Here is a 14,263-nt window from a genome sequence, read left to right as displayed (position 1 = left end):
CAAAATATTCAAAAGATATATTGCACTTTTTGGTTTAGGTAAAAGTGCCAAGAGATGGATAGATTTTGGTGGATCCCTAGAATATCTGTTGTGGACCAGTGGCTGTCAATTCTTTTACATGATTGGAAATTAGATAAATTTATATGGAAGTCAACAAAAATTACAGATAACTAGATTTCTTATGTTCTTTCATGTGAATTCCACAAAACACTGACTAAATTTAAAATATTTAAAACTCTAGTCAGAAATCAAAATAAGGAAAACTGAATGTACATGAAACAAGTCTTACTAGTCTTAATGAGACAAAATACAAATAAAAATGGTTAACAGTTTACAAAAGGAAAAAAAAGTTGTAAGAAAGATAAAACTTACAATGTGTTCAAATTTTTAAGCCTTCTAAATGCACCAGGCTGGATTTCTTTAATTCGATTGAACCGAAGATCTCTGTTAGGGAAGGGAGAAAAAAATTCCTTGATTACCGTCGTATCTTTTATCGTTAACATTTCAACAAGTTGAAAATAAACATTGTTTATGTTTTATATGTTTTATATCCTTCTCGATGGCATTTCTCTCTAATTAAAGCAAAAAAAGGGGAGGGGGAGTGTGGTATGCAAAAAAAATTCTCCAGAATTCCAGATTATTCTATTTTTCTTCCATATGCCCTGTTCCAAGGGTAGTCCCATGGTTTTTGTGGTTGCCAACAACCACAGTTGGGTTCCCTTCAGTGGGTGCCAACCCACTGAAGGGATTTCTATCATGCATATGCTATTTAATATATACATTGTTGGTGGGGGGGAGGATAAATGTAGTCTTAGGGTTTGTTTACTGCCTAATGACACCTAACTCTTTTCCATCTAAATTTTAAAAAAATACTCCAGTTTAAAGCAGTGCATGATGCTGTTATCAAACTAATTGAGAGGAACAGTGCAAAGATGACAAAAGTATTCCTGATTGACAATTGCTAAGATTAGACAATTAGAATCCAACCTGCCTTGGATGGGATTATACAGTTTTTTGAACACCCAGGTTTCCAGACTCTGTGTAGTCTTTCATTTAGTCCTAAATCTATATGGCTTGGAAAAATTTGCACAGCTAAAATTAGTAACTCAGCGTTGATCTTTCCTGGAATTCTTGTGCTTGGTCGTGATGACACTTCATTAAATACATCATGTTGGTACTACTACTTCCACATTATTCCCAAGAAAGCTACATGAATCAAGGGATACTTTATCTTTCTTAAAACTGTTCTACAAGAGGTTGCTGTGAAAAAATGGTTTTTGAAATATTTTTTGATTTCAGCTGGTACCTTCCCAACATTTTTGACTACTAGCTTCTCTATCCCACTTACAAATGAATGAGCTGGACCATGAAAGAATATTTTTAGTATGCTTACAGCTCTTCAAGGGAGATTAAGCTGATTCTATTCTTCCTGTTTTTTTTCTGCCAGCAGGCAAAGACATACAAAGTTCTGACTTAAGCTAACTGCTTGCAGAATTACATATTTTGATTAAGAAGTGCATAAATAAATGTCAGATGGTGGATGCTGTTCACAGATTTTGTGATGCAAGTCATAACTTACATATTTGTATCTAACATTATAATGTGAATACAGTAGGGCATATTTTAATGACATGCTCTTGTTCCATTGCTTTCTGCTCTTAAAGTTTGAACTTGATATTTGTGATACTACTTATTTTCCCTAATTCATTGTTTTATTCTATATTTACTGATTTTAAAAAGTTTTTAAATGGATTTGTTCTTACATTTACTTATATTTATTCTTACTCATTATCCATGTTATTTCTATGAAAAAAATAAATTGTATTATATTGTATTCTGTATTGTGACATAGTAGTATATACCTTGCAAAGAGTTCCATTAATGTTTTTCCACCTAAACACATAAATACATTTGAATATAGTGAACTTGGAGTTCTAAAATGTGAGTTGTATACATATACTTCTCAATATGTTTTAAAAGGAATTATTTCACACATATCTGGTTGAAAGCAATCGTCTCTTGGTAAATGGGAAACAATGTGGTTTTTAGGTAAATAGAGCAAAACAAAGAATGGGAGAAACAAAGTGAAGAATTACATTTAATTATTTACAAAATTTATATCCCCCCCCCCAAAAAATCTCACTATCCAAAGTGACTCTGGGCAGCTTACAATGGCATAAAAACGTAAACATAAAAAAAATTAAAAGCATTAAAATTAACCATTAAAATAAAGGTTGAAAAACAAGATCACAGACGGTAAGGGGTGGGTTTTGGTCTCTTACTCAACCAACTCCCCTCTAGCATAGCAATCCACCATCCGGGCCCCAAGTCCACTGGCACAGCCTGGTTTTAAGGACCTTCCAGAAGTCTGGCTGCAAGATGTTCCAGAAGGCAGGAGCCATGGCAGACAAAGCTCTTCTCCTCAACCCCAATAACTCAATTCCTTGACTGGATGGAATGGGCCAAACCCACTGGGACAAGTTCATTCCTCAAATTACTTGGTCCACTGCCACAAAAGGTTTTCTAGGTAATAACCAACATCTTGAATTGGTCCTGGAAGCAAACAGCAACCAGTGCAGCTCATATAACATCGGTATTACATGTACCACCCCAGAAGCCTCCAGAAATGTCTGCACAGCTGCACTGTATACCAGCTGTAGCTTCAAGGATAGCCCCATGGAGAGTTCTTTACAATAATCCAACAAGAGATGACCAAGACATGAATGACTAAGTGCAGGGCCTCATGATCTAAGAAATGGCGCAACTGACACACAACACAAAATTAAGTGAAGGTTCTCCTAAGCCTTCACTTAAGACATGACTGCCACCTGCTCTTTGAGCAGGAGTTGTGAGTCTAGGAGAAACTCCAGGTTGGCATAGGGTCTGTCTGGGGTAGTGCAATCCCATCCAAGACCAAAGATGATAAACTCCATGGATCCATAACCACTCCATCTTCCCAGGGCTCATCTGAAGCCTGTTGTCCTCCATCCACACACACACAATCTCCAGGCACAGCGAAAAGGCAGCCACAGCAACACTTGAATCACCTGGGATGGAGATGTAGAGTTGAGTATCATCAACATATTGATGATACCTCATTCTGTGTTGTCAGATGATCTCATCTAGTAGCTTCATGTAGATGTTAAAAAGGAGCAAAAAGAGAAAGTACCGAGCCCTGTGGTACATCACAAAGCAGCGATCATGGGGTGGACTTCTTGCTCCCTAACACCACCAATTGGGACCAGCCTTGGAGAAAGGAACCAAACCAGCACAAAACTGGCCACCCAGTCCCAAATCTTACAGCTGGCCCCAACAGATATAGTGGTCAATGATATAAAAAACTACCAAGAGGTCAATAAGAGCTAAGAAGAATGCATTACCCCATCCTGCTCTTCCCAGAGTTTATCTACCAAAGATGTTTTTTCCCATAAAAAATGATCTGAAACCCGACTGAAAGGGTTCCAGATAATCTGTTTCATCCTTGGCCCTCTGGTGCTGCGGCACAACCATATTTTCCATCACCTTTTTTCACCATACATGAAATGAATGAATACTTTTAAACATTGCTATCAGTGTAAGAGTAACAATAAATATCAATAAACACATGTTGCTTTTGGCAATAAAAACTGGAATGCACCAACATATTTTCCAGATAACGGTATCTCCAAATCTTGGAAATGAGTAAATCAGGGATCTTATTTCCACACATTCCTGTACATTCTTTGTTCTTCCAATAAAGAAAAAGCCTGGAGACAAACTTATCTCCATGCATATGCCAAGTTTCAGGCATGATATAGAATCACTTGTTTTAGTTATTCTTCTATTCCTGGCAGGTCAGAACAAAAGCAATCCAGAATAATTTACTACCTTTACTCAGAGCAAATTTTAAGACAAACTCTTACAGCATTTATTACTTTAAAGTGGACTGAGTCCAGGATATTTCTTTCAAGAGTCACAGTAGCATGAAAAAAGCTTCCTTCAAAAGAAAAAAGCAAAATCTCTGTACAGAACTGAAATTAAAGAAAGGTCATTAAGGCGTTTTAAAGATAAGCTCTTGATACCTATCCAATCTACTATCATATTAACAAGATTTGTTGAGAAAGTCTAGTTTAATCTACACCAGGCCTGTCAAACTCCAGGCCCATGGGCCAGATGCGTCACGTGCTGGCCACACCCATACCCAGTTTGGCGAAGGGGAAAATTCCCGATACATCACGTGACCCTGCCATGACAACGTGAGTTTGACACCCCTGATCTACATTATACCCTGGTTACAAACTCTTCCCTCTTTAACCTTCTTTATTTCTCATATTAGTTTCATAAAACCATAGTTAGACCCAAACCCTATTTGGAAGAAAATGGTCAATGAATACATTTCTCAAACTTTATCCTTTTAAAAAACAAGTTTATACTGTATTACCAGGGAAAGGAAACAACACTTTTATCTTCATTCCCAGAGGAATCCCATTTCTACATCAATTTAATCTTGCACTAGAAATTTTACAGAAGGCTGGAATTTTGCAATACAGAACTGTACAGCCTCTTTCTTCTCTTCCTGCTTTAAATCAAAAATAAATTGCAGCACGTGGACAAAACCCTCTAAAACTTTCTAAGCTGGGCAGAATGCCCTGCGACAATGGAGCAGCATACCTGGAGAACATAGCAAGGCAGAAAATTACCCCATGCCTACTAAAAACACTAAGAATGCAGAAAGTCACACAAAGTCAGATCCTCATTTTAAAGATATAGTAACTACCTGTAGCATGGTAGGGTTACAGGTATCAATTCTTCCAGCCCTACCTGAAGATGCCAGGGATTCAACTTCAGACCTTCTGTATCAGAAGAGTATGCTTTACTAGTGTGTGATGCCTCTCCAAGATACATCAGATCTATATTCAACTCAGCATGTTTGCCTGAGTGCAAAATAGGGCTGTGGAGTACTTTTAACTTAAAGGAAAAAAGGTGCTTTGGGAAGTGTATGGGCAACTCCTTAAATCAATTCCTCCCCTACTCCCTCCCCTCTGTACTACAGCCATAGAAGGCACTTGTGTGGTCCCAGGAAAAATCAACAGCTGTTTGAAGAAGCTACTGACAGGTATTACTCCAGTGATGGGTTGCCCCCGGTTCAGACCAGTTCGCAAGAACCGGTAGTAAAACCGGCGGGAGGCTCCGCCCACCAACCTGAACGCCATCATAGGTGATCTGCCCATGTGCGCGCTTCTGATGCGAACCGGTAGTAAAGGTAAGTAGAACCCACCCCTGTATTACTCCAATTGTTTTCCTTTGAATCTGAACCATGTGGAAGCTCTACTGCCTAATGAACCCTAATTCAATTTCTCTCTGCAGGAAATAGATGCTATGGCTGAATTAGAGCAGTCCTTCTCAAGATGGTGTCTTCCTGATGTATGACTTTACCTTCCAGAATTCACCAGATAACATGATCCTTGTTGAGGATATTAAGAGTTGAAATCTGCAGGTTGTCCAAATTAGGAAAGGTTACATGAAGGATTGTACCCAGCTACGTCTGTTGTATGTCACCAGACTGAAACGTTCCCCCTCCCAATTGCAAAATACAAAAGAGCTATGACTAAGTTTGCAATTCCTACTTCTTACTTCTGGATAATTTTAAAAGCCATCTGTTTTCCCTTCTCTTTTCTTCTTAATGCTATACCATCTTGAGCTATTTCTCCTACTTCCTGTCATAAATATGGTATCCTGTGTTCAGGGAAAGAGCACTGAGTCAATGAGAAGAAAAACTCAGCAGTAGCTCTTGAACAAAGCTCTAGCATCACATTCAATGCTCTCATTGCTTCCTGTGCAGAATTTAATGATGTTTGCCGGTCTGTGACTGAGTAAAGATTGATAGATTTGATGATGATGATGATGATGATGATGATGATGATGATGGTGATGGATTGAATGGTGAAATAAAGGAGATAGAAGTCAATAAGGATGATGGTATAATAAAGATCTTGATCGTAAGACATAGCATCACATTCCTACATTATAATAAGATATGAGGTGCTAAATCATAAAAGTTGATAAACCCAATTTGGATACATGTGCTTCTTTTGTCTCTGTCTTCCCCCAATCCTACTTCACAGCAGACAACCAACCTTATTTCCAAAAATAAAGGGAACAGTGCTCTTTCAGAACTGACTGTCCTTTAATTCTTTCCCATGGTGTACTCTTGAGGTCACAGCTCTGGGGATTCCTGACAGCAAATTCCAAAAGTTTCAAATAATATGTAACAGAAGATTAATCAAATCTTACTCTCCACTGCATTTAATTAAGGATACTTCAACGATTATCAGTTATCAGAACTGAACAACATTTTACACAGAGACTGGGAACATATATTCCACTCAGAAGTCTGAGAAGTCAAATACAGGTTGTCCTCAACTTACAACAGTTCATTTAGTGACCGTTCAAAGTTACAACAGCACTGAAAGATGTGAGTTATGACCGTTTTCACAGTTACGACCTTTGCAGCATCCCTATATTCATGTGATCAAAATTCAGAAGCTTGACAACTGACTCATAGTTATGACAGTTGCAGTGTCCCAAGGTCACATGATCCCATTTTGCAACCTTCTGACAAGCAAACTCAATGGGGAAACAAATTCACTTAACAACTGGATTACTAACTTATCAACTGCAATGATTCACTTAACAACTGTGGCAATAAAGGTCATAAAACAGGGCAAAACTCATTTAACAAATGTCTCCCTTAACAACAGAAATTTTGGGCTCAATTGTGGTTGTAATTAGAGGGCCACCTGCATAGAAGTCATTTACTTAGCCAATCTTTTGAGCAAATTGTTTGCTGCTGCAAACTCTGTTTAGCATAACTGAAGCAGGCATGTAAACACTCCTGCTGACCAGGCACTGTGTATAAAGCAGAGACAGAATCTACTTATCTCAAATATCAAGACTGCCAATATCCCATCAAGAAACTTCCTCTCAATATAAATTTAACAAGTATTAAATCTACACATGCACACAAACATGCTTTCCCCAAACGTTTATTTGCTCAGATGTCCCCAGATTAATTCTTCATAATAAGGCAGAACAAATTAGAACCGCAATTCATTCCAAAAATATCCATCCAGCCAATATTTTCATTATTCTCTTTTTTCATGCTACTGAATTATTCTTTAATACAGTATGATTTTAGCATTTCTAACTACTTTGGTTACTTTGATTCGGCATTCATCAGTCAAAATAGCTGGTGTTCGATGCCTTAAAACTGTGCCACACAACTGTAAAGATGATGTTAGGACATTGGTTGCAAATTATACTGAAAGGGCATTTTTGACATCCATCCCTTTTTGTACGAAATAAGAAGACACTATCACTATCATAATCTCTTAATCAAAACAAACTATTTAAAAATGCCTATATCCCCTCTATGTTAAAAATGCCAATTTGCCAATCCCTCTCTCTCACACAAACCAACACACAAATACTTTTAGCTGGAAAAATTTAAAACAGTATTCTAAAATAATAACACTGCAAATTTCAAGGATTAGGTTATATTAACTACTTTATATTATATATATTAACTATAGTGATATTGTATTTTACAGCATGGCCTTCCTAAGAAGAAAGATTAAATAATCTGCCATTTGTGGGAGTGAATGAAGGAAAAAACAACTAAAAATAACGTCAACATGAAAAAAGGTTTTTTTTTTCCTCCTTCCAATGTACTCACTATGTCTTCGCTGTGTTTCTGCAGTGAATGATAAAAGATCTCCAGCTCCCAGCCAGCAAGTCTACATTGCTTATATATGCTTATTCTTTTATTCAAGGACATTGAGCCAGGAAATGAAAAACAGACATCAGGATAGTAAAAAAACAAGACTCAGAACAGCACATGTAAAGCCAGACAAAGAAAGTTATACAACCGAGTCAGCATAACTACATGATGTCAGTAATACAATGCTGGATTTAGTGAGCTACTTTGAAAGTATAGGTTAAAGTATAGTTTTAAATAATGTTAACAAGATTTAGTTTCTAATACCCTGTTTCCCCTAAAATAAGACATCCCCTGATAATAAGCCCAATTGGGCTTTTGAGCGCATACACTAAAATAACCCCCCCCCGAAAATAAGCCCTCCCTGAAAATATTTAAATGCATGTGCAGGCGATTCCTGCCATTTCCTCTGGTTTCCTCCATGCGCCCCAAAATAATAAGGCCCCCCCGAAAATAAGGCCAAGTGCTTATTTCGGGGTTCAAAAAAATATAAGACAGGGTCTTATTTTCAGGAAAACACGGTACATACACACACGCATGCACAAACACACAAACACATTTTAAATACTAGTAACATAAAACCTTAGAATGTTCTATTTTTGTTAAATGTCAAGTCAGGTCTTCATTTTGGTCATCGACCAGCATAAATTGTTTTCTGCCAATGTGACTGTATAATGTTATGTGTGCATAGATTTTGATAACTTTGAGGGGTCCTTGCTGCTCTTTGAGCTTGCTTGTTTTCTTGCAGACATTTCATTACCCAACTAGGTGACATAATCAGTGCTAGTTGTCTCCTTACTAGTACTGATGTTACCTAGTTTGGGAAATGAAACCTCTGCAAGAAAACAAAACAAGCTCAGAGAGCACCAAGGACCCCTCAGATCAACCTTGAGCTACAAATAGTCTCCTTTATTTGATAGCTTTGTAGCTTCATCACCAACTATGATAGAATTTGCATTCTACATTTGAAAAAGAGATAATTATTTCTGATGGTCTGAAAAATTATACATTTCAGCCAGTATTCTATCACTTCAGCCATTTTTCCTAGGCCTAGTGCATACATCCAAGTTTTTTCCCCCCATTAAAGTAACCTGCCCAACCTTAGTAAGCTACCTCAGTCCGTGAACTGCATTATTTCTGATTTTTTTAAAAAGCAATTTTGATTATTGTCAATATATTCATCAAGAAAGGTCTACTTAACTCTGGTTGGGTTCTAACTCTGGTTTCTAAGCCTGTGTTTAGTTTATTTCATAGATTCCTTCTAAAAGTTTGTTTTAGCATGTTACTCTACTACCTTCAAGAAACTACACACAATATTTGCACAGATTATTTGCATATTAAATTTTCCAGCAATTGGAAATGTTATTAAATTCATGAACTTGAGTTTTTGTGGCTTCGCACAAAAATATAGTAATGCAATAGGGAGGCCCGTATGGTATGGTAGCATTTAACCAAGCTTAGCTGTTCTCAAATACTAAATAGAGTCAGCCCTGGTTAATAGTTGGATGGAAGATTGCCTAAGTCAGAGGTGGGGAGCTATGACCATCATGGCTGGCTCAGGAATTCTGGGAGTTGAAGTCCACAAGTCATAAAAGGGCCATTGTTCCCCACTCCTGGCCTAGGTGTTCCAAGGCTATTGAATGGATATCAGTCAATAATTAATCACAGACGATGGCAATAATATACCACTTCTGCAATACTGCTAAGAAAACAGTACAAATGCAGTCATTAACAGGAGCAGACCTGGACTCAAGGGTGCCTTTACCTTTTGTCTGAAACTGAAACATAATTAATTTAGAACTCTTCTAGCAAATAAATCTTTAAAATATACCAAGCATTTGTGTAATGTTAATTTTGCTTGTACCTGCTTCTGTTAGCTTTCCTGTTCTGAATATTTCTCTCCAGTTCCAAACTACATTTACAAAACATCACAAGGCAGCAGTTCCACAATCACTCTGGATGGCATCTCATTGGCATCCTTCAGTCTCAAGAGACTATGGTATCGTGCTCTGGAAGGAGGTCCTAAAACAGCATCTAGTGTGACTATAAAGGCCAATTCGAGGGTGGCAGTCTCTTCCACACTGAGGGCAGATACATTCTGTCCCCTGCCCAGCCCCCAGATTTCGCTGGTTCCGGAACTGCCTCTTTGCCTCAGCCTGCCAAACAAGTGTCTCTTCGGATTGGAGAAGGCCATGCTGTGCTTTTAGCCTCTAAGCTGAACGTCGGAGGTCAAAGTTTCCCAGTTGTTAATGTCCATTATCAGGACCTTCCTCCCTCCCTCCCTCCCTCCCTTCCTTCCTTCCTTCCTTCCTTCCTTCCTTCCTTCCTTTCTTTCTTATTGATTGATTCGATTTATAAAAAGAGCCTTGATAGTACAGTGGTCTACGCACCCTGTTATTAACACAGCTGCCTGCAATTTACTGCTGGTTCGAATCTCTCCAAGGCTCAAGGTTGACTCAGCCTTCCATCCTTTCAAAGGTAGGTAAAATGAGGACCCAGTTTGTGGGGGCAATAAGCTGACTTCATATAAATATACAAAAGTATGAAGGCTATTGCTTAACGCATTGTAAGCCGCCCTGAGTCTCCAGAGAAGGGCGGCATATAAATCAAATTAAAAAATAAATAAATATGCCACTCTTTTCCGGAGACTCAGATATCCTTATTCAGATATTCCGGAGACTTGCAGATATCCTTATATCACAGCTGTGGTCTCCCTCTGAGGCACTTTCCCTGCACTAATTCTCCATACAGGAGATCTTTCGGAATCTGACCATCTGGGTGGCAAGGACACACCTAAAAGAAGTGTTTAACAAACAAGAGGTTGTGGATGGGATCTAAGAATTTTTCTGAGAAAGGAATTTTTAGGGCTTCGAGAGGTCAGTTGTTCTGACCTGGCATCCTTATGCTCCTTAAATTCCTATTCCTAAGTGTCCTTCCTCTTATTTTGTCTCACTGATTACGGAGTTATTTCCCCTTTACAATAACAGGGAACAGTCTTAGTTCTCCCACATATCCAATATATGCAAGACTTTCTCAGCTGTAGACATTTCCCTACAATAATGTAAAGTTTTCTTTTACCACAAGAATTCTACATACAAATACTGTATTCCTTCTGTCAGTAGTATTGATGCTTCAATTTATTTTATTCTAATTTAATTTTAAGAAAAGCGGACAAAAAGCTATATAGGCTAGGTGATTCATTATTGGCTCACACATAAATCTCACAAAATAAAATTAACAAAAATAAAAGAAGATTCTGGGCAACAACGCAACAAATGCTCAACGGAAGGGGAAAGAATGTAATTCTTGTCAACAGAGTCTCTTTTTTTAACTGTTATGGAAACAGGACACAGGTGCAGAAAAACAAATATAGGCCTATAAAAATTGAGGCGGCATAGATTTGGTGCATAGGAGAAACATTGCCAATAAGGCAAACAATCATAAAACACCACATCAGCAGATGCCAAGAGAGTTTAGATCTAATCTACAACAATTTATTTATTTGTTCATTCATTATTTTCTAAAATATTGCACACAAATTTGTCAGTAAAGGAAATTGAGAGAAGGTTTAATAGGCTCCTTTTAAACATTTATATTCCACTTTTTGGCATAAGCGGTCAATACTAAATCAATGGGATAATGATTAAACAACATGTCTATAAAATTCAAAGTCTTCAGATTACCACTAAACACGACTAACATTCTGGGCATCTTAAAGAAATATTGAATTATGGAGCAAGTCAATGACATAATTTCTAAAGGTTCCATGAATGTAAAAGGTAGTCTGTAGTTAAAAACTGCCCTGTTTAGCAAGTTAAAGTTACAATGGTGCTGAAAAAATAACTTTGCAACTGGTGCTCACATTTATGGTCCTGTAATCGAGATTCGGACTTCACAACCAATAGGTGTTTATAACCGTTGCTGTGTCTCATGTTTGTCATTTGCATGCTTCAATGAGAGTCAATGAAGACAGTAAAATCACAAGTTGCACTCCTGTGATGATGTCTCAATAATCCACAGTTATTCACTTAATGACCAAGGCAGAAATGAGACTGTATGTCTGTCACTGTCTTGTGTTGTCTCACTTAACTGTTGTGTCATTTAGTGACAGAGTTGCCAGTCCTAATTGAGATTATTAAGTGAGGACTACCTGTACTTGTTCCTAGAAGTCCCAAAATTATAATGAAAGATTATAATTATAGGAGGACCATGGCAGCACAGAAAGATGTTTGTACTCCAGTAGAGATTATTATGTCACAGCATCTCGCTTAGCTGGGTTGATATCAAATTAAATAAGCTTAAATCAACTCGGAACAGTACCAGGAAATCCCAAATGCCTAGCCTGCAGAATTGAAAAATATATCAGAAGAAGGCAATTAGAAACCATTTCCATATTGTTGCCAAAAAGACAGAGGTGAGTTTCAGCAGGTTCTGACCAGTTTTGGAGAACCAGTAGCGGAAATTTTGAGTAGTTCTGAGAACCTATAGTAAAAATTCTGACTGGCCCCCATCTATTCTCTGCCTCCCAAATCCCAGCTGATCGGGAAGAAATGGGGATTTTGCAGTAACCTTCCCCTGGATTGGGGTGGCAATGGAGATTTTACAGTATCCTTCCCCTGCCACGCCCACCAAGCCACACCCACAGAACCGGTAGAAAAAAAAAATTGAAACCCACCACTGCAAAAAGATCATATAAATCTCTATATATAGACACCAGAAACCAAACTCAGTTTGGGGGAGGACTTTACTTTTTATTCTTTTGGTAATTTCATGGAACCCAAGCTGCAGAACACAAAAGAGCTAATATCCCATAACCAGCTTTATTTAACCAGCAAATAAAGTTGTTCAATTATATAGACAGCTGTGTTGTTTCTCCAGACACAAAGTAAGTTTCCCTCATCTGGGTCCCTCCCGATATTTTGAATGTTTGTATCTCTATCATCAGCAACCAATGCCTGTAGCTAATTGAGAGGAAAATGCAAGGGCAAAAATAAATTGTATCTAACCCAAGTATACATCATCTGGAAACAGATATCCCCAAGAAAAGTTTCCACATCAATGTAATTTCTAGCCCCTGAATATGTGACATAAAACTGAGTACTATCCAAACTTAAGTTGTCAAGCATTGGAGTCCCGAAAGAATCAAATAAAATAGATTTAATCTCCTTCCTATGTTCAAATTGGGAACCAAAGGGAGGATACATTAATCAGTGTAGCATTTCTCTCTCTCTCATGCATAAAAACATAACATGTTTCTCTTGCACACATACCATGAACCATGAATAATTATAATCACCAACATCTGTCAAAAACATCTACTCACAACTATTTATTTTTCACTAACCTCAGGATCAAGAATATTTTTAAATCTAGCATTGTCTTATCTAGCTAATTAGTAGGAGGTCTTACATTGAGCAAAAGACCACTATTTATCTTTTGAAAAGTCATAGTCAGAAACACACTGCCTCTGCACCTACTGTGGATTTTGCCTGATATCAAAAACTCCAGATTCATGTAAGAAATTATCCTGCAGAGCCTGAGGATAATCTTCTTCCATTGTTCCTCCTATCTGACATTTTGGGTATACAGCTCTGGATTCTGCAGACAGGTAGCAAGATTAGCAGAAACCTCCAAGAATCTTGTTTGTATAATAATCCATAGTTTTACAAGATTATGTACCTTAAGTACTCAGAAAAGTAGAAAGATCTGACCATTTGAAAATATGTCTTTATCTTTTTCACTGGACTTTCCCAATCAAGTGTCCCCATATTTTTATTTCTTGAAGAAAATCTATGGGATCGCTAGGAGTTGAAAATGACTTTTTGGTACACAGTCAAACAATAATCCATCCATCCATCCATCCATCAATTCATTCATCTGCCCACTCATCCATTAAATAATTCCTGATAATCAAAAGACTGTTGGTGAACTACAATTTCATCAAATTATAAAATCAATCAAAATAAGAAATAAATATAATTATCAAGAGAGTTCTTCCAAGGTACCAGTCCTCTATAAAAGACAAACAGCCACCAGTAGGTTAAGAGATATAGTTATTTTAGTTATAGAATTTAAAGAAATCAGTCAAAATCATTATAGAAGTGTTAATAATTCTCAAATTAATTTTATATCACTATTATTAATTTCTCATCTGAACTGATATGTTTAGCCTTAATACAGTGCCTCCTTTGCTGAATGAACAGTACCAGGGAGTACATTTGCTTTGTATCTTCTAGTGAGATGGGTATTTTTTTTTAAACAAAGATCAAGATGAGCCCTTTTCTTATTTCCAGGATAGTATTTTGCTGTGGTATTGATAAAATTTAAGGAGAATGCTCAGCTTTTTAAAAAAAATTAAGAATATTTATTACAGCTTTATATAAAAAGCTTCAAATCATTTTAATGCATTGTTAACATAAACGTGGCTAGTCTATCTAAAGACATTATTAAAGATGGCCGGAGTGTCATTTAATTGGAGCATTTTGATGGAATATACTGCAGATCAAC

General features: G+C 37.3%; 1 protein-coding gene across 2 annotated transcripts in view; it reads right to left on the bottom strand.

The window, feature by feature from the left end:
* PXDN (peroxidasin) overlaps positions 1–14,263 on the bottom strand; it is an 87,249-nt gene that overhangs the window by 53,112 nt on the left and 19,874 nt on the right. For both annotated transcript variants that reach the window (XM_034432003.3, XM_034432004.3), the window contains exon 2: positions 373–444. In XM_034432003.3, the coding sequence (XP_034287894.2) occupies positions 373–444 (72 nt within the window). The remainder of the gene's footprint in view (positions 1–372; positions 445–14,263) is intronic.

The sequence above is a fragment of the Pantherophis guttatus genome, chromosome 1, assembly GCF_059756535.1.
Source record: "Pantherophis guttatus breed Tessera chromosome 1, ASM5975653v1, whole genome shotgun sequence".
NCBI classification, from domain to species: domain Eukaryota; kingdom Metazoa; phylum Chordata; class Lepidosauria; order Squamata; family Colubridae; genus Pantherophis; species Pantherophis guttatus.
Note: the sequence above shows the minus strand (reverse complement) of the source record. Positions and strands in the feature narration are given on the sequence as shown.